At 43.4% G+C, this 22,500-nt stretch overlaps 1 protein-coding gene across 1 annotated transcript in view; it reads right to left on the bottom strand.

The window, feature by feature from the left end:
* The window catches only part of LOC143284564 (protein pigeon-like), a 75,784-nt gene that overhangs the window by 17,777 nt on the left and 35,507 nt on the right, over positions 1–22,500 (bottom strand). The window contains exons 17-23 of the mRNA XM_076591353.1: positions 21,892–21,961; positions 13,419–13,516; positions 12,659–12,886; positions 11,196–11,281; positions 9,384–9,531; positions 5,869–5,964; positions 2,842–2,930 (exon numbers count right to left, since the gene is read on the bottom strand). Of these exons, the coding sequence (XP_076447468.1) occupies positions 2,842–2,930; positions 5,869–5,964; positions 9,384–9,531; positions 11,196–11,281; positions 12,659–12,886; positions 13,419–13,516; positions 21,892–21,961 (815 nt within the window). The remainder of the gene's footprint in view (positions 1–2,841; positions 2,931–5,868; positions 5,965–9,383; positions 9,532–11,195; positions 11,282–12,658; positions 12,887–13,418; positions 13,517–21,891; positions 21,962–22,500) is intronic.

Genomic DNA, 22,500 nt, shown 5'->3' on the forward strand with positions numbered 1-22,500 from the left:
CCTGCGTGCAGTTTTATTTGTTTTTCCTATCGAGGTGGATTTTTCTATAGAATTTTGCCAGGAACAACCCCTTTGTTGCCGTAGGTTCTTTTACGTGCGCTAAGTGCATGCTGCATACGGGACCTCGGTTTATTGTCTCATCTGAATGACTAGCATCCAGACTACCACTCAAGGTCTAGTGGAGAGGGAGAAATATCGGCGGCTGAGCCGTGATTTGAACCAGCGCGCTCAGATTCTCTCGCTTCCTAGGTGGACGCGTTACCTCTATGCCATCACTCCACACTTCTTGTCCTTATTCTTGTTGCTTATAGTCCAGTCAGCCACACAGGGTCATATCAGGACTGTCAAACCACACAAATGCTCAACTGCGTCAACACAAAACTGTCACATGTACAAAAAAACCCACACTAATTCAAACCCACAAAACACAGTTCATGACACAGTATCCCAACCATTTAGCGCCATATGGCACATAAGACTAGGCCAAGCCAAGGACGCTAGCCATTCCGCTTATTCTATCATCCCCAGATTACAAAAATCATAAAAAAGGAGAAAAAAAAAAACCCAACAATACTTCAAAGCCAAACAAAAAGCACATAAAAAAAGGCCATGTAGGCAAATAACACTACAGAACGGGCATCTAGTGCCCATCCCAGTGTTTACATCTCACTACCTAATGGCCAGAGCAAAACAGCACAGATAGTACATCACACACTGCGGAAAAGAGAAAAAAGTGTCAAGTGTCAACAGAAAGGGGAATGGACAAGGAAGGCAGAAAAAGGAGACAACAGTGAAGAAAGAAAAAAGGGCAGAAACAAAGAGAGTGATAGAAAAGAGGACATTTCTAGCACAGAATCTGCAGAAGGCGGGGATGCTATTTATACTGAAAGACCCCCAGCATCCCCCATGGGGGGACCTAACATAAAGTTCGGTCTATTGAGCGCACTGGTATATAAGCCGCACCCACTAAATTTTGGAAAAAATTGAACTTTATATATACATAAGCCGCACCGGTTTATAAGCCGCACTTATTTCCGGTACTGGAACACATACTGATATTACAGAAAAGCTGTCAATACTGTAGATTATGAAATAAACACAAGCGGGAACAACACAAAGAAAAGCAAGCGAAAATACTGCTAGTGCCACAAAAAAAATAAAAAATAAACACAACGAAAATAAGATCCATAATTTAGGGATAGTCACATTTATTCAATGTCATCCTGCTCACTGAATCCACTAAAATCTTCGTCTTCAGTGTCCGAGTTGAAGAGAACCAGCACAGCTTCCTCCGACATCTTGTCACTAACTTCAGCCTCGCTTTCACTTCATGAACATGAAGGTGGAGGTCGCTGCTGGTTCGTCGCTTGCACTGTCGTCTGCTAGGTCAATCGCCTTCAATTTGAAGGCTGCATCATAGGCATAACGTCATGTTTTCAGCATGATGAGGGTACGCTTGAGCAGAGTAGAACTGAATGCTGATCTGAAGGATCATTGTATAAGCCACAGAGGCTGAAGCTGGGGTAAAAAGTCACAACCTGCCTGAAACAGCTATAGCAGCAGACACCTTGGACACCTTTAAGTCTAGGGTGCCCCCCAATCAGTAGTTAATTAGATAACAGGTCTCCTACCCCCCCGCCCCCTCCTCCTCCCCACCCCCTCTCTTACCCTAATATTTTTGGGTTTTTTAAATTTATTTTTGGGGCCCTGCTGTCTTAGATCAGCAAGGGACTGGCTAGCTTGGAAGGGCGAAAAGTGAAGTGATAGTAGCCTGCCGGAGAACCCACTTAGAGTAGGACGAAGTTTTCATCCTCACTAATAGGTCTGTCACTTTCTGTAGCTTGTTTTTCTTTCATCGCAACCCAACAAAAACGGCGTAAAAATCAAATTGATGATTGTGGCCGTCAATGCAGTGAAAGAAAGTGAAAGGCTTATAGACCGAACTTTACGGTACTTCTTGTGATGAAATAGTTGGGTGGCTGTAAACAATCAGCAACACTTGGTGTTGCAGCACTGCTGATTCAACAACGGCCATTTTCTACTTCCATTCCATGGTGTGCTGAATGAGACCTTACTCATGACTGGCTGAAATTTTGAAACATAAGCGTTCACTGGCCGAGACAATGCTGGGTCAACCACGCTTTGTTCATCAGTGTCTGTCTCTGAACCTCCTTCTTCTTTGTTTGTGGGCTGCAACTCCCACGTTCACTCGTATGTATACAAGTGGGCTTTTACATGTTTGACCATTTTTACCCTGTCATGTAGGCAGCCATGCTCCGTTTTCAGGGGTTTCTCTGAACAAATCCTGGGGAGAGGGGGTGGTGGAAAAAAAAAAAAAGACCTTTCATCTGAGCACAGTATTTTCTAAAAGGCATCAGTGTACCAGCGCAGCAAAGTACACTTGACTGCAGCAAATTCCGCTCAAAACACAGCAGTAGGCAGGTCTGAATAATGATCAATCACACCCTCAACCATCACAACCATTACACATGAAAACTTGCTTTCAGTGCACAGATATAAATATTGTTTATCAATGCAAACACATACTCAACAATCATGACATATAAATAACTCCCTCTCTCTCTTGTGTTGTGTGTGTATTTGTGTGTGTGTTGCATGTGGGGGAGGAGGGGGGTAAGGAGGTGTTTCTGTGGGTGTGTGTGTCTGCGTCTTTGTGTGTATTAACGGGCGCGCATGTACATGTTTAAATAAACTGCTTTGGTATGCACACTGATTAGCATGCACATGTATGATAACAAAAACACAGAGATTACTATAATACACACACACACACAAAACTGGTTGTAATATACGCAGCAGATTCTTGCAGCATGTACATACAGGTTGGGCAACAGCTGCTCATACGCCGTGCTGTCCTCATCCATGTGAATGCTCCACAGCAGGTGACACAGCTGCTGGCACTGCTGAATCTGTCATAACACACAAACAGTGTACTGCTGAATCTGTCACGACGCAAACAGTGTACTGCTGAATCTGTCATGACACATACACAGTGTACTGCTGAATCTGTCACGACACAAACAGTGTACTGCTGAATCTGTCACGACGCAAACAGTGTACTGCTGAATCTGTCATAACACACAAACAGTGTACTGCTGAATCTGTCATAACACACAAACAGTGTACTGCTGAATCTGTCACGACGCAAACAGTGTACTGCTGAATCTGTCACGACACACACAGTGTACTGCTGAATCTGTCACGACGCAAACAGTGTACTGCTGAATCTGTCATGACGCAAACAGTGTACTGCTGAATCTGTCACGACACACACAGTGTACTGCTGAATCTGTCATGACACACAAACAGTGTACTGCTGAATCTGTCACGACACAAACAGTGTACTGCTGAATCTGTAACGACACACACAGTGTACTGCTGAATCTGTCACGACGCAAACTGTGTACTGCTGAATCTGTCACGACGCAAACAGTGTACTGCTGAATCTGTCATAACACACAAACAGTGTACTGCTGAATCTGTCATAACACACAAACAGTGTACTGCTGAATCTGTCATAACACACAAACAGTGTACTGCTGAATCTGTCATAACACACAACAGTGTACTGCTGAATCTGTCATGACACAAACAGTGTACTGCTGAATCTGTCACAACACACACACACACACACACAGAGTGTACTGCTGTATCTGTCATAACACACAAACAGTGTACGGCTGAATCTGTCATAACACACACAGAGTGTACTGCTGAATCTGTCATAACACACAAACAGTGTACTGCTGAATCTGTCACGACGCAAACAGTGTACTGATGAATCTGTCACGACACACACAGTGTACTGCTGAATCTGTCATAACACACAAACAGTGTACTGCTGAATCTGTCATGATGCAAACAGTGTACTGCTGAATCTGTCACAACACACACACACATACACACACACAGTGTACTGCTGAATCTGTCACAACACACACACACAGTGTACTGCTGAATCTGTCACAACACACACACAGTGTACTGCTGAATCTGTCACGACGCAAACAGTGTACTGATGAATCTGTCACGACACACACAGTGTACTGCTGAATCTGTCATAACACACAAACAGTGTACTGCTGAATCTGTCATGATGCAAACAGTGTACTGCTGAATCTGTCACAACACACACACACATACACACACACAGTGTACTGCTGAATCTGTCACAACACACACACAGTGTACTGCTGAATCTGTCATCACACACACACACACACACACACACACACACACACACACACACAGAGTGTACTGCTGAATCTGTCATGACACACACACACACACACACACACACAGTGTACTGCTGAATCTGTCATGACACACACACACACACACAGTGTACTGCTGAATCTGTCATGACACACACACAGCGTACTGCTGAATCTGTCATCACACACACACACACACACACACACACACACACACACAGTGTACTGCTGAATCTGTCACAACACACACACACAGTGTACTGCTGAATCTGTCATATCACACACACACACACACACACACACACAGTGTACTGCTGAATCTGTCATATCACACACACACACACACACACACACACACACACACAGTGTACTGCTGAATCTGTCACAACACACACACACAGTGTACTGCTGAATCTGTCATATCACACACACACACACACACACACACACACACACACACACACACACACAGTGTACTGCTAAATCTGCCACAACACACACAGTGTACTGCTGAATCTGTCACAACACACACACAGTGTACTGCTGAATCTGTCACAACACACACACACACACACACACACACACACACACACACACACACACACACAGTGTACTGCCCCATCTGTCACAAAACACACAGAGTGTACTGCTGAATCTGTCACAACACACACACAGTGTACTGCTGAATCTGTTAAAAACACACAGTGTACTGCTGAATCTGTTAAAAACACACAGTGTACTGCTGAATCTGTCACAACACACACAGTGTACTGCTGAATCTGTCTCAACACACACAGTGTATGGTAAACTCATGAAAGTGAGAACACATACCACAACAAACTTGGTCTGTTTTTGTGCGCTCTGATAACCACATGTTAAGTCACAGCGTCTCACACACCCAAAAAAAACATCTACAGGTCAAAGTACGTGCCAATATTCTAATGCCTTAAAAACCCTCTCCATAAACATATACCTAAGATCAAACACATATGCTAAAGAAGCTGTAATCCATGTCAGAGTCTGGCGTGTTACAGAAATACAATCATGCGTATCACCAAAAACAAGAACATGGCTGCCTTCATGGTGGGGTAAAAAAAAAAAAAAAAAGAGAAGTCATACAAGAACAACCGACGGGCGCAATAGCCGAGTGGTTAAAGCGTTGGACTGTCAATCTGTGGGCCCCGGGTTCGAATCACGGTGACGCCGCCTGGTGGGTAAAGGGTGGAGATTTTTACGATCTCCCAGGTCAACATATGTGCAGACCTGCTAGTGCCTGAACCCCCTTTGTGTGTATATGCAAGCAGAAGATCAAATACGCACGTTAAAGATCCTGTAATCCATGTCAGCGTTCGGTGGGCTATGGAAACAAGAACATACCCAGCATGCACACCCCCGAAAACGGAGTATGGCTGCCTACATGGCGGGGTAAAAACGGTCATACATGTAAAAGCCCACTCGTGTGCATACGAGTGAACGCAGAAGAAGAAGAAGAAGAACACACGTACAACCCAAGCCAGAGATATCAGTAAACATGGGAGTCGCAGGCCCGTGAATGCAGTAAAAAAAAAAAAAAAAAAACAGAAAGAGGAGGAGAACAATGAGCATACTGCACTGCTAGGGGAAGTGTACGCACCTGGCAGGCGACGTATTCACGAGCGATGTTCTGCGCTTTGATCCTCGAGTCCTTCTTCATGTGACGTATCAGATGACTGACCAGCAGCTGCTCGGTCTGTGGACAATTCAGTCAAGCGCTGCCCTTGGTTTAAACTTTTTTTTTTTTTTTCAGTTTTCAGTTCAGTTTCAGTACTTCAAGGAGGCGTCACTGCGTTCGGACAAATCCATATACGCTACACCACATCTGCGCAAGCAGATGCCTGACCAGCAGCGTGACCCAACGCACTTAGTCAGGCCTTGAGAAGAAAAAAAAAAAGAGAAAAAAGAAAAAAAACAACTGCTACTACTAATAATAATATGCGTAAGGCGCAAAAACTTGTTGAAGTCAACTATAAGTGTAAAAAAAAAATTTTTTTTAATAAAAAAAATTAAATAAATAGATAAATAACAATGATTAAAAAAAAAAAAAAAAAAAAAAATATATATATATATCAAGAAACAAGACAAACTACAGCGTTCAATAATGGAAAAGGAAAAAAAAACTTGAGCAACAAGAAGCCTGAGCTTTTAACATATCGTGCTCTTTCATGTGTCACAAACGATCCATAAACGCAAAGGCGAAAATACATACAGTATTTGATAATGAACAGGAAAAATGAAGTACAAAACAAAACTAACGAAACAAAACAAAAATGCTGCTTCTACTACCTCCACCACTGACAACAGCTACAACTACAACTACTACTACTACTAATAATAATAATATACTGGAAAGTGAACATCACCTAAAATGTAATGAATTAGGAGAAAAAGAGGGGGAGAGAGAGAGAGAAAGAGAGAGAAATAGAGAAAGAAGAGAGAGAGAGAGGGAGGGAGAGAGAAGGAGAGAGAAAGAGAGAGAAAGAGAAAGAGAGAGAGAGAAAGAGAGAGAGAGAGGGAGAGAGATAGGGAGAGAGAGATAGGGAGAGAGAGATAGGGAGAGAGAGAGAGAGAGGGAGAGACAAGGAGAGAGAGAGAGAGAGGGAGAGAGAGGGAGAGCAAGAGAGAGAGAGAAAGAGAGAGAGAGAGAGAAAGAGAAATAGAGAGAGAAAGAAAGAAACAGAGAGAAAGAGAGAGGGAGAGCAAGAGAGAGGGAGGGAGAGAAAGAGAGGGAGAGAGAGGGAGAGCGAGAGAGAGGGAGGGAGATTGACAGAAAGAGAGAGGGAGAGAAAGAAAGATAGAGAGGGAGAGAGAGGGGTAGAGAGAGATAGGGAGGGAGAGAGAGAGAGGGGGAGAGACAAGGAGAGAGAGAGAGAGAGAGAGAGATTACAGAGTGAACTGGGGCTATTCATCAAGTTTTCTATGTTGCTGCAGAAAATATTTCAAGGTGTACATTCTATGTCTTGAATCTTTTGGATTGTCCAATATAATCTTGTACAGTGAAGAACATGTGTTCTTTAAGAATGTGCTGCCCTTCAACTTCGCACCACGCCAAACAACAACTCAATACAGTTTCAAGGAAAACGATTGCATCGCCACACGTTCACCAAGCCACTCAGTGAATTCAACGTGCACAATACATGACTGCAGACATAGCGTGGGGACGGAAACTTACAGACAGCCTGACTTGTCTTTCACAGGGCAACGGGCGCAATAGCCGAGTGGTTAAAGCGTTGGACTTTCAATCTGAGGGTCCCGGGTTCGAATCACGGTGACGGCACCTGGTGGATGAAGGGTGGAGATTTTTACAATCTCCCAGGTCAACATATGTGCAGACCTGCCAGTGCCTGAACCCCCTTCGTGTGTATATGCAAGCAGAAGATCAAATACGCATGTTAAAAGATCCTGTAATCCATGTCAGCGTTCGGTGGATTATGGAAACAGAACACACCCAGCATGCACACCCCCGAAAACGGAGTATGGCTGCCTACATGGCGGGGTAAAAACGGTCATACACGTAAAAGCCCACTCGTGTGCATACGAGTGAACGCAGAAGAAGAAGAAGTCTTTCACAGGCTCACAGCACTAACAGTGAGGAATGGCTGGATGGTGGTTCGGATGCTCTCGAGGACCTCTAAAATGTAAGGGTTGCGTGTTTCTCTTTCTCTCAAAACAAGACGTGAGGTGTGTCCTTCATAACTGCTGCTTGCTGGGCTGGATGGTACTCGCTCTGTTGTATCCTGCAACTTTTCCCATGGCTTCCCTCACATGATGTTCAAAATTTACTTATAATAAGATTTTCTTTGAGATGTTAGCTTCTGTAGCTGCGGCATACTTTTTCATACAGTATTGCGTCCCAATCTTTTTTGCAGTCGCTGGCTTTGAACTTCAAATTCCCTGCTGCTTCACCCGAGCGACACAAAGACAGATGGAGGGGGGGGAGGGGTTAAGGGCGAGAGGAGGATCTATAATTTTACAAACTGTTTAAACAAATATGTTTTAAGATTAGATCTGAGTAGCAGAACAGTTGCATGATATACTGTGGTACAGATTTCCAAAAACCAATAACCCACTAAGTTGTGCAACTCTTGCAAGCTACCTTCAAGGACATGTTCACGGACACACAAAAACAAAACTAAGAACCCACAAGGCTGTGCAACCCTTACCCACTACCTTCAAGGACATGTTCACGGACACAACAATGAAACTAAGAACCCACAAGGCTGTGCAACCCTAACCCACTACCTTCAAGGGCACGTTCATGGACACAACAAAACTAAGAACCCACAAAGCCACGCAACCCTTACCCACTACCTTCAAGGACACTTTCACGGACACAACAACAAAACTAAGAACCCACAAGGCTGTGCAACCCTTACCCACTACCTTCAAGGACATGTTCACGGACACAACAACAAAACTAAGAACCCACAAGGCTGTGCAACCCTAACCCACTACCTTCAAGGACATGTTCACAGACACAACAACGAAACTAAGAACCCACAAAGCCACGCAACCCTTACCCACTACCTTCAAGGACATGTTCACGGACACAACAACAAAACTAAGAACCCACAAGGCTGTGCAACCCTAACCCACTACCTTCAAGGACACGTTCACAGACACAACAACAAAACTAAGAACCCACAAGGCTGTGCAACCCTTACCCACTACCTTCAAGGACACGTTCACGGACACAACAACAAAACTAAGAACCCACAAGGCTGTGCAACCCTTACCCACTACCTTCAAGGACATGTTCACAGACACAACAAAACTAAGAACCCACAAGGCTGTGCAACCCTTACCCACTACCTTCAAGGACACGTTCACGGACACAACAACAAAACTAAGAACCCACAAAGCTGTGCAACCCTAACCCATTACCTTCAAGGACATGTTCACGGACACAACAACGAAACTAAGAACCCACAAAGCCACGCAACCCTAATCCACTACCTTCAAGGACATGTTCACGGACACAACAACAAAACTAAGAACCCACAAAGCCACGCAACCCTAACCGACTACCTTCAAGGTACCGTTCACAGACACAACAACAACAGCATGCTTCAGGCACAGCGTACCCCACACAGCTGGGCAGGCAGCACTTACCACAGCCGCCACCTTCTTCCTGGGCTCCACCTTGCTGGTGTGGCCAGCCTGCAGGAACAGGGGCGTCCTCCCCAGCACTGTCTCCGTCTGGCTCTGACGGCCAGAGCTGCCCCCTGCCGCTTCTGCCGACGATGACCCTGCAGCCGTTCTGAATAACAGAAAGCAGCTCATTGACAACGGGCGCAGCAGACGAATGGTTAAAGAGTGTGGGGAGTGGGAAAGGTGTGTTTAGGTTCAGAATCCCCGCATCATCACCGATCGAATCAGCAAACAGTCAACTTCAGAGGCATGAACGATGCTTTTCTTTGTGTTCTTCCCGCTTGTGTTTATTTCATAACCTACAGTATTGACAGCTTTTCTGTAGTATCAGTATGTGTTCCGGTACCGGAAATTAGTGCGGCTTATAAGCCAGTGTGGCTTATGTATATATGAAGTTCAATTTTTTCCTAAATTTAGTGGGTGTGGCTTATATACCAGTGCGCTCAATAGACCAAACTTTACGGTAGTTAAAGCATTTGACTTTCAGTTGGAGGGTACCAGGTTCAAATCCTGGTCACGGTGCTCGGTGGGTTAATGGTGGAGAATTCGGCTATATTAACATTTTTACCCATCCACTCTTCGATGTTGAAGTCAGAAATAAAATCTACCCAAATGGGTATACCTTTTTCTGACGAACATGTCCACCATCTCTGGTTCGACATTCTTATATTATAATTAACATTTTCACCCGTCGGCAGTACAAAACATATGTGAAAATCTCCAAAACCAGTAAAAATGTTAATTATATATATGTAAGATTGCTGACTATAGCAGAGGATTTTAAAATGAACTTGTCCACATTAGAAAGGTGGCTAAAAATGGAGTGCTGCTTTGGGGGTATTGAGTTGTGCACTTTGAAACCGTAAACGGAATGAAGTGTGGTGTCCTTCGCGCCAGGCTGAAAACGAAAGTGCATGACGACACAAGGGTTTGCGATTAAAACAGGTATACCTATTTGGGTAGATTTTATTTCCGACTTCAACATCGAAGAGTGGACGGGTAAAAATGTTAATATTGCCGAGAATTCTTTCATCTCCCAGGTCAACAGCTGTGCACACCTGCTAGTGCCTGAACCCCCTTTTGTCTGTTTATGCACATCATTCATCATTCATTTTGCCCATCACTCCTGGTGGAGCATAGGCCATCGACGACCCCTCGCCATCGCACTCTGTTCTGGACTGTTCTGGCCATTCCAGTCCAGTTGGTCCTCTGCTGTTTATGCACGCAGAAGATCAAATATGCATGTGTGTGGTGTGTGTGTGTGTGTGTGTGTCTGTGTGTGTGTGTGTGTGTCTCTGTGTGTGTGCGTGTGTGTGGTGTGTGTGTGTGGTGTGTGTGTGTGTGTGTGGTGTGTGTGTGGTGTGTGTGTGTGTGTGTGCGTTTGTGTGTCTGTGTGTGTGTGTGTGGTGTGTGTGTGTGTGTGTGTGTGCGCGTGTGTGTGCGCGCGTGTGCGTGTGTGTGGTGTGTGTGTGTGTGTGTGTGTGTGTGTGTGTGGTGTGTGTGTGTGTGTGTGTGTGTGTGTGTGTGGTGTGTGTGTCTCTGTGTGTGTGCGTGTGCGTGTGTGTGGTGTGTGTGTGTGTGTGTGTGGTGTGTGTGTGTGTGTGTGTGTGTGTCTCTGCGTGTGTGTGTACATGCATGTGTGCATGCGTGTGTGTGTGCATGTGTATATATGTGTGCACTTCACACACAGAACGGGGCACCCTGGGGGTTGGTCATCACATGTACAATATAATTCTGCAGCAAAGCACAGTTCCTGAGTACAACTCAACCCACCTGAAAGCAGGGACTTCCGTCAGCTTGACTGTGTGCATGCCGTCAAAGAACGATGCCTCCAGCTCTTGATTCACCCACGTCCACTTCTGTCAGGAGTTAAATCATGACTGCCGTGTAAGCTGTTATCAGGGAAAGGTGTATGGGTTATTCAGTAACTGCCTCCAGAAAACACTTTCAGAAAATCCATCCATGTTTTGTGCAGTCCTGCTGACATACAAACAATCTATATTTAACCAACCAGACTGATAACACAACTTCTTTGGTGCAGGTAAGGAAAGGAAAAGCAAAGAATTCTGCTTATATACACACTATATTGAACCAGCCAGAGTGCATTAACTCTCTCCACACGAACGGCGAAAGAGACGACGTTAACAGCGTTTCACCCCAGTTACCATCATCAAGATATTGCAAGCGGAAGGCTCTTATACTGAAGAGGTGAATGTTGACAAAGAATACCACAATTCTGACGACGGAAGCTAAAGGCTGGGTCATTCAGACACCCACTGAACATCCGAGGGGTCTGTGTAGAGGGGAAGAGAGGGCTAGCCGTACTGAGTGAGTTAACTTCCTTGGTGAAGGTTGTGAATGAAAAAGCTCAGTATCCTCTTATATATTATACCTAAACGGTGACAACCAACCTGCTACAAATACATTTAACCAACAACAGTGACATCATGACTTCCATGGCACTGGAAAGGAAAGGAATAACTCAGTATCCTGCTCCACACAAACAAACTACAACCAAAGAGAATGACAATACAACTTCCTTGGTGGAGGTAACGTTTGGAAAAGCTCAGTATCTTGCTTACAAACTGTAACTAACCAACCCGAATGACGACACAACTTCCTTGGTGGAGGTAACGTTTGGAAAAGCTCAGTATCTTGCTTACAAACTTTAACTAACCAACTCGAATGATGGCACAACTTCCTTGGAGGAGGCAATATATGTAAAAGCTCAGTATCCTTCTTACAAACAAACTGTATTTAACCAACCACACAGTGACACATAACTTCCTTGGCGAAGGTAACATATAGAAAAATCAGTATCCTGTTTACAGTCAAATCATATTTAACCAGCCCCAGAGACAACACAACTTCCATGGCACAGGTAACGTTTGGAAAAACTCAGTATCCTGCTTACAAACTATATTTAACCAACCAGTGACAATACAAATTTCTTGGTGATAACGTTTGGAAAAGCTCAGTATCCTCTTAACAAACAAACTATATTTAACCAACCACAGTGACAATACAAGTTTCTTGGTGAGATAACGTTTAGAAAAACTCAGTATCCTGTTTACAAACTATATTTAACCAACCAGTGACACACAACTTCCTCGGCAGAGGTGAAGTATGCAAAAGCTCAGTACCCTGCATACAAGCAAACTACATCTAAGCAAACACAGAGACAGTACAACTTCCGTGGTGGAGGTAACATACGGAAAAGCCTCGGTTGTCCTGACCTTTTTGTGCGACCCGTTGCTGTCAATGTCCTTCTGCAGGGCCTTCACCACATGCTCGTGGGAGAACCGACTTGGCGGAGGCATCTGCTTCAGTCGCAGGCTGCGGCGCAGGAGGTCCCAGCTGTCCTCCACTGGCCTCCGCCGTCGCTCCTGTGACCCCTTGGTGCTGATGTTGACGCTGTCCAGGGCTGTGTACGTCACTCGGGCCAGACGCTCCCCGTGAGAGTTCTTGGGGAAAGTGGATGGAAAAATATGAACATCGGTGCAATGCATCACATTCCTAGGACCACAGCCCTGAACAGTTTGGCCTTTAGGATTGTCATAATATTTTGTTCTATCTAAATGACCTTATACTTTTGTTTTAAGCGTTTCTGGTTTTTCACTATCTTATCACTTCCTGTCAATGGTGGACATCTTATTTAGCTGGTTAAAGGCTGAGACTAAATTCCGAAAACATGACAATGGTATCAGCCAGCTGACTCACAATATGCCCTTCCAACCACAAGCCCATTGCTGACTGGTATTTTCAAACTCCAGCTCCACCAAGTTCAGAGTGTAAAGACATCAGTAACATCACCTTTTCATACTTCATTATCAATTCACCAATATCAAATGTTCAAAGAATACAGACATTACTGTAGCCTCATCTTTTCAACTTCCAAATCCAGCAACAACCCACACGTTCAGAGGATAAAGACAGTGGTAACCAGATGTGTCACAAACCCACATGTTCAGAGGATAAAAGCATCAGTATCCTTACCTTTTCAAATTGTCCTCTGAAAGTATCAGCAGAGGTGAAAGTTAACAACTCTGTTGTCTCCTTGTCCGACTTCTTCCTCATGTTCGCAAACGTGGATGCTGCACACAGTAGATAGAAACATGTACAGTCAAAAGTGGATGGTGCACACAGTAGATAGAAACATGTGTATAGTCAAAAGTGGATGCTGAACACAGTAGATAGAAACATGTGTAGAGTCAAAAGTGGATGGTGCACACAGTAGATAGAAACATGTGTAGTCAAAAGTGGATGGTGCACACAGTAGATAGAAACATGTGTAGAGTCAAAAGTAGATGGTGCACACAGTAGATAGAAACATGTGTACAGTCAAAAGTAGATGGTGCACACAGTAGATAGAAACATGTGTACAGTCAAAAGTAGATGCCGCACACAGTAGATAGAAACATGTGTAGAGTCAAAAGTGGATGGTGCACACAGTAGATAGAAACATGTGTAGAGTCAAAAGTAGATGGTGCACACAGTAGATAGAAACATGTGTACAGTCAAAAGTGGATGGTGCACACAGTAGATAGAAACATGTGTAGAGTCAAAAGTGGATGGTGCACACAGTAGATAGAAACATGTGTAGAGTCAAATGTGGATGGTGCACACAGTAGACAGAAACATGTGTAGAGTCAAATGTGGATGGTGCACACAGTAGACAGAAACATGTGTAGAGTCAAATGTGGATGGTGCACACAGTAGACAGAAACGTGTACAGTCAAAAGTGGATGCCGCACACAGTAGATAGAAACATGTGTAGAGTCAAAAGTGGATGGTGCACACAGTAGACAGAAACGTGTACAGTCAAAAGTGGATGCCGCACATAGTAGATAGAAACATGTACAGTCAAAAGTGGATGGTGCACACAGTAGATAGAAACATGTGTAGTCAAAAGTGGATGCCGCACATAGTAGATAGAAACATGTGTAGAGTCAAAAGTGGATGGTGCACACAGTAGATAGAAACATGTGTAGAGTCAAATGTGGATGGTGCACACAGTAGATAGAAACATGTGTATAGTCAAAAGTGGATGGTGCACACAGCAGATAGAAACATGTGTAGAGTCAAATGTGGATGGTGCACACAGTAGATAGAAACATGTGTAGAGTCAAAAGTGGATGGTGCACACAGTAGATAGAAACATGTGTAGAGTCAAATGTGGATGGTGCACACAGTAGATAGAAACATGTGTATAGTCAAAAGTGGATGGTGCACACAGCAGATAGAAACATGTGTAGAGTCAAATGTGGATGGTGCACACAGTAGATAGAAACATGTGTAGAGTCAAAAGTGGATGGTGCACACAGCAGATAGAAACATGTGTAGTCAAAAGTGGATGGTGCACACAGCAGATAGAAACATGTGTAGAGTCAAATGTGGATGGTGCACACAGTAGATAGAAACATGTGTAGAGTCAAAAGTGGATGGTGCACACAGTAGATAGAAACATGTGTAGAGTCAAAAGTGGATGGTGCACACAGTAGATAGAAACATGTGTAGAGTCAAAAGTGGATGGTGCACACAGTAGATAGAAACATGTGTAGAGTCAAAAGTGGATGCCGCACACAGTAGATAGAAACATGTGTAGAGTCAAAAGTGGATGGTGCACACAGTAGGTAGAAACATGTGTAGAGTCAAAAGTGGATGGTGCACACAGTAGATAGAAACATGTGTAGTCAAAAGTGGATGCCACACACAGTAGATAAGAACATGTGTAGAGTCAAAAGTGGATGGTGCACACAGTAGATAGAAACATGTGTAGAGTCAAAAGTGGATGGTGCACACAGTAGATAGAAACATGTGTAGAGTCAAAAGTGGATGCTGAACACAGTAGATAGAAACATGTGTAGTTAAAAGTGGATGGTGCACACAGTAGATAGAAACATGTGTAGAGTCAACAGTGGATGGTGCACACAGTAGACAGAAACATGTGTAGAGTCAAAAGTGGATGGTGCACACAGTAGACAGAAACATGTGTAGTCAAAAGTGGATGGTGCACACAGTAGATAGAAACATGTGTAGAATCAAAAGTGGATGGTGCACACAGTAGATAGAAACATGTGTAGAGTCAAAAGTGGATGGTGCACACAGTAGATAGAAACATGTGTACAGTCAAAAGTGGATGCCCCTCAAAGTAGATAGAAACATGTGTAGAGTCAAAAGTGGATGCTGCACACAGTAGATAGAAACATGTGTAGAGTCAAAAGTGGATGGTGCACACAGTAGATAGAAACATGTGTAGAGTCAAAAGTGGATGGTGCACACAGTAGATAGAAACATGTGTAGTCAAAAGTGGATGCCACACACAGTAGATAAGAACATGTGTAGAGTCAAAAGTGGATGGTGCACACAGTAGATAGAAACATGTGTAGAGTCAAAAGTGGATGGTGCACACAGTAGATAGAAACATGTGTAGAGTCAAAAGTGGATGCTGCACACAGTAGATAGAAACATGTGTAGAGTCAAAAGTGGATGCTGCACACAGTAGATAGAAACATGTGTAGTTAAAAGTGGATGGTGCACACAGTAGATAGAAACATGTGTAGAGTCAAAAGTGGATGGTGCACACAGTAGATAGAAACGTGTAGAATCAAAAGTGGATGGTGCACACAGTAGATAGAAACATGTGTAGTCAAAAGTGGATGGTGCACACAGTAGATAGAAACATGTGTAGAGTCAAAAGTGGATGCCGCACACAGTAGATAGAAACATGTGTAGAGTCAAATGTGGATGGTGCACACAGTAGATAGAAACATGTGTAGTTAAAAGTGGATGGTGCACACAGTAGATAGAAACATGTGTAGAGTCAAAAGTGGATGGTGCACACAGTAGATAAAAACATGTGTAGTCAAAAGTGGATGGTGCACACAGTAGATAGAAACATGTGTAGTCAAAAGTGGATGGTGCACACAGTAGATAGAAACATGTGTATAGTCAAAAGTGGATGGTGCACACAGTAGATAGAAACATGTGTAGAGTCAAAAGTGGATGGTGCACACAGTAGATAGAAACATGTGTATAGTCAAAAGTGGACGGTACACACAGTAGATAGAAACATGTGTAGAGTCAAAAGTGGACGGTACACACAGTAGATAGAAACATGTGTAGAGTCAAACGTGGATGCCACACAAAGTAGACAGAAACATGTGTAGTCAAAAGTGGATGGTGCACACAGTAGATAGAAACATGTGTAGAGTCAAAAGTGGATGGTGCACACAGTAGATAGAAACATGTGTAGAGTCAAAAGTGGATGGTGCACACAGTAGATAGAAACATGTGTAGTCAAAAGTGGATGGTGCACTCAGTAGACAGAAACGTGTACAGTCAAAAGTGGATGGTGCACACAGTAGATAGAAACATGTGTAGAGTCAAAAGTGGATGCCGCACATAGTAGATAGAAACATGTGTACAGTCAAAAGTGGATGCCCCTCAAAGTAGATAGAAACATGTGTAGAGTCAAAAGTGGATGCCGCACACAGTAGATAGAAACATGTGTAGAGTCAAAAGTGGATGGTGCACACAGTAGATAGAAACATGTGTAGAGTCAACAGTGGATGGTGCACACAGTAGATAGAAACATGTGTAGAGTCAAAAGTGGATGCCGCACACAGTAGATAGAAACATGTGTAGAGTCAAAAGTAGATGGTGCACACAGTAGATAGAAACATGTGTACAGTCAAAAGTGGATGGTGCACACAGTAGAAAGAAACATGTGTAGAGTCAAAAGTGGATGGAACACACAGCAGATAGAAACATGTGTAGAGTCAAAAGTGGATGGTGCACACAGCAGATAGAAACATGTGTAGAGTCAAAAGTGGATGGTGCACACAGCAGATAGAAACATGTGTAGAGTCAAAAGTGGATGCTGCACACAGTAGATAGAAACATGTGTAGAGTCAAAAGTGGATGGTGCACACTGTAGATAGAAACATGTGTAGAGTCAAAAGTGGATGGTGCACACAGTAGATAGAAACATGTGTAGAGTCAAAAGTGGATGGAACACACAGCAGATAGAAACATGTGTAGAGTCAAAAGTGGATGGTGCACACAGCAGATAGAAACATGTGTAGAGTCAAAAGTGGATGGTGCACACAGCAGATAGAAACATGTGTAGAGTCAAAAGTGGATGCTGCACACAGTAGATAGAAACATGTGTAGAGTCAAAAGTGGATGGTGCACACAGTAGATAGAAACATGTGTATAGTCAAAAGTGGATGCTGCACACAGTAGATAGAAACATGTGTAGAGTCAAAAGTGGATGGTGCACACAGTAGATAGAAACATGTGTATAGTCAAAAGTGGATGGTGCACACAGTAGATAGAAACATGTGTAGAGTCAAAGGTGGATGATGCACACAGTAGATAGAAACATGTGTATAGTCAAAAGTGGATGATGCACACAGTAGATAGAAACATGTGTAGTTAAAAGTGGATTGTGCACACAGTAGATAGAAACATGTGTAGTTAAAAGTGGATGGTGCACACAGTAGATAGAAACATGTAGAGTCAAAAGTGGATGGTGCACACAGTAGATAGAAACATGTGTAGTTAAAAGTGGATGGTGCACACAGTAGATAGAAACATGTGTAGTTAAAAGTGGATGGTGCACACAGTAGATAGAAACATGTGTAGTCAAAAGTGGATGGTGCACACAGTAGATAGAAACATGTGTAGTTAAAAGTGGATGGTGCACACAGTAGATAGAAACATGTGTAGTCAAAAGTGGATGATGCACACAGTAGATAGAAACATGTGTAGTTAAAAGTGGATGGTGCACACAGTAGATAGAAACGTGTAGAATCAAAAGTGGATGGTGCACACAGTAGATAGAAACATGTGTAGTCAAAAGTGGATGGTGCACACAGTAGATAGAAACATGTGTAGTCAAAAGTGGATGGTGCACACAGTAGATAGAAACATGTGTAGAGTCAAAAGTGGATGGTGCACACAGTAGATAAAAACATGTGTAGTCAAAAGTGGATGGTGCACACAGTAGATAGAAACATGTGTAGTCAAAAGTGGATGGTGCACACAGTAGATAGAAACATGTGTATAGTCAAAAGTGGATGGTGCACACAGTAGATAGAAACATGTGTAGAGTCAAAAGTGGATGGTGCACACAGTAGATAGAAACATGTGTATAGTCAAAAGTGGACGGTACACACAGTAGATAGAAACATGTGTAGAGTCAAAAGTGGACGGTACACACAGTAGATAGAAACATGTGTAGAGTCAAACGTGGATGCCACACAAAGTAGACAGAAACATGTGTAGTCAAAAGTGGATGGTGCACACAGTAGATAGAAACATGTGTAGAGTCAAAAGTGGATGGTGCACACAGTAGATAGAAACATGTGTAGAGTCAAAAGTGGATGGTGCACACAGTAGATAGAAACATGTGTAGTCAAAAGTGGATGGTGCACTCAGTAGACAGAAACGTGTACAGTCAAAAGTGGATGGTGCACACAGTAGATAGAAACATGTGTAGAGTCAAAAGTGGATGCCGCACATAGTAGATAGAAACATGTGTACAGTCAAAAGTGGATGCCCCTCAAAGTAGATAGAAACATGTGTAGAGTCAAAAGTGGATGGTGCACACAGTAGACAGAAACATGTGTAGAGTCAAAAGTGGATGGTGCACACAGTAGATAGAAACATGTGTAGAGTCAACAGTGGATGGTGCACACAGTAGATAGAAACATGTGTAGAGTCAAAAGTGGATGCCGCACACAGTAGATAGAAACATGTGTAGAGTCAAAAGTAGATGGTGCACACAGTAGATAGAAACATGTGTACAGTCAAAAGTGGATGGTGCACACAGTAGATAGAAACATGTGTAGAGTCAAAAGTGGATGGAACACACAGCAGATAGAAACATGTGTAGAGTCAAAAGTGGATGGTGCACACAGCAGATAGAAACATGTGTAGAGTCAAAAGTGGATGGTGCACACAGCAGATAGAAACATGTGTAGAGTCAAAAGTGGATGCTGCACACAGTAGATAGAAACATGTGTAGAGTCAAAAGTGGATGGTGCACACTGTAGATAGAAACATGTGTAGAGTCAAAAGTGGATGGTGCACACAGTAGATAGAAACATGTGTAGAGTCAAAAGTGGATGGAACACACAGCAGATAGAAACATGTGTAGAGTCAAAAGTGGATGGTGCACACAGCAGATAGAAACATGTGTAGAGTCAAAAGTGGATGGTGCACACAGCAGATAGAAACATGTGTAGAGTCAAAAGTGGATGCTGCACACAGTAGATAGAAACATGTGTAGAGTCAAAAGTGGATGGTGCACACAGTAGATAGAAACATGTGTATAGTCAAAAGTGGATGCTGCACACAGTAGATAGAAACATGTGTAGAGTCAAAAGTGGATGGTGCACACAGTAGACAGAAACATGTGTATAGTCAAAAGTGGATGGTGCACACAGTAGATAGAAACATGTGTAGAGTCAAAGGTGGATGATGCACACAGTAGATAGAAACATGTGTATAGTCAAAAGTGGATGATGCACACAGTAGATAGAAACATGTGTAGTTAAAAGTGGATTGTGCACACAGTAGATAGAAACATGTGTAGTTAAAAGTGGATGGTGCACACAGTAGATAGAAACATGTAGAGTCAAAAGTGGATGGTGCACACAGTAGATAGAAACATGTGTAGTTAAAAGTGGATGGTGCACACAGTAGATAGAAACATGTGTAGTTAAAAGTGGATGGTGCACACAGTAGATAGAAACATGTGTAGTCAAAAGTGGATGGTGCACACAGTAGATAGAAACATGTGTAGTTAAAAGTGGATGGTGCACACAGTAGATAGAAACATGTGTAGTCAAAAGTGGATGATGCACACAGTAGATAGAAACATGTGTAGTTAAAAGTGGATGGTGCACACAGTAGATAGAAACGTGTAGAATCAAAAGTGGATGGTGCACACAGTAGATAGAAACATGTGTAGTCAAAAGTGGATGGTGCACACAGTAGATAGAAACATGTGTAGTCAAAAGTGGATGCCGCACACAGTAGATAGAAACATGTGTAGAATCAAAAGTGGATGGTGCACACAGTAGATAGAAACATGTGTAGAGTCAAAAAGTAGATATGTCCTTGTTTTGTTCTTAGCTGCCCGGTTTCATTGGCATTTCTCCCATGCTACTCATTCCATGTCACAGCCACACCCAGGTTCATCTGTCGCAGTCACACCATTTGCAGAATGCAGGGAACTATCAATGTTAGGTCGCCAGGAGGCTATGCACCAGAGGAGACCCTGCTCTGCTGCTGCGTCACCCTCAGTTATGTTCAGCAGTGCTTACCATACTTAGGACACCACCTACTGAGCTCCCTAGTGATGACAATAATTGCTCAGCCATGAAGCCAGACTGAGTGAGCGTCCTCCATAGAGTAGATAGGCAGCTCTCTGTTGGTTCTACCCAGGTAGGCAGCCTGTTGTACAGATGGCTCTGTGTTTGTAAATAGCTTAGAGCTTGGTCTCTGACCAAGGATAGGCGCTTCATAAGTATCCATTTCATCATTTGTATTTGTATTTCTTTTTATCACATCAGATTTCTCTGTGTGAAATTCGGGCTGCTCTCCCCAGGGACAGCGCGTCACTACACTACAGCACCACCCATTTTTTTGTATTTTTTCCTGCGAGTAGTTTCATTTGTTTTTCCTATCGAAGTGGATTTTTCTACAGAATTTTGCCAGGAACAACCCTTTTGTTGCCGTGGGTTCTTTTACGTGTGCTAAATGCATGCTGCACACGGGACCTCGGTTTATCGTCTCATCCGAATGACTAGCGTCCAGACCACCACTCAAGGTCTAGTGGAGGGGGAGAAAATATCGGCGACTGAACCGTGATTCGAACCAGCGCACTCAGATTCTCTCGGTTCCTAGGCGGATGCGTTACCTCTAGGCCATCACTCCATCAGTCTTGAGTGACATGTTCCAGTATATACAGGGTTCAACAAGCAGTGCCCTGTCCACACAGAAGTGAGTGGGTACCACTTTACACCTCAGTGACATGGCATCAGTGCATGCAACTTCTGATTCATGTCTGGGACAAATGTACCGCAATGTATGTTCACCACAGCTTTTAAAAATAGCAACCATAATATACATTTAACTTGGAACAAAGAGGTCACTGTATTTCTTTTTTCATCCATTCTACTGTACCATTAAACACCATTTGACTGAGAGAAAATACTTTCAGTTATCTTTCATCCCTTGTCAAATCTGACAGTCAAGCAGCGAGATAGTTTACACAACTGAGTTTCAGTTAAACCCTCACATAGTCCAATATCTAAATGAATCCAGATACTATGAAGAAACCATGACACCATCACATTAACTAAGCCCCCCCTCAACACTCCCACATCCTTCTCCCATCTCTCACCCCCCCCCCCCCCTCTCCCCCCTCCCCACTCCCAGATCATGCCAGACTCACCAACAAGGTATTCCGACAGGAAGCTGGTGATTTCTGGAGCAGTGGGATCTGCTGTCAGTACTTCAAACACCTACAACAGACCAAGGCGATCCTTGTCATGTCAGACTATTATCTTATTCATTGTGGACTAGATGTTGCCCTAATTGCACTTGTTTCAGTGATATGACAGTTCAATGAATAATTTTTTTTGACTGTGGTTTTAAAAAGCCTTATCTGAACCTGTGCACTCAGATTCTCTCGCTTCCAAGGCAGATGTATTACCACTAGGCCAGCTCTTCACCGACCCGTTTGATAGTTAATTGTTGTGGGTAGTACACCCACTTCTTTGATGGTGACAAAGTCATGGGTGGTACACCCACCTGTTTGATGGTGATGAGGTCATTGTGGTACATCCACCTGTTTGATGGTGATGAGGTCATTGTGGTATACCCACCTGTTTGATGGTGATGAGGTCATTGTGGTACATCCACCTGTTTGATGGTGATGAGGTCATTGTGGTATACCCACCTGTTTGATGGTGATAAGGTCATTGTGGTATACCCACCTGTTTGATGGTGATGAGGTCATTGTGGTACATCCACCTGTTTGATGGTGATGAGGTCATTGTGG

Source organism: Babylonia areolata, chromosome 8, assembly GCF_041734735.1.
Source record: "Babylonia areolata isolate BAREFJ2019XMU chromosome 8, ASM4173473v1, whole genome shotgun sequence".
NCBI classification, from domain to species: domain Eukaryota; kingdom Metazoa; phylum Mollusca; class Gastropoda; order Neogastropoda; family Buccinidae; genus Babylonia; species Babylonia areolata.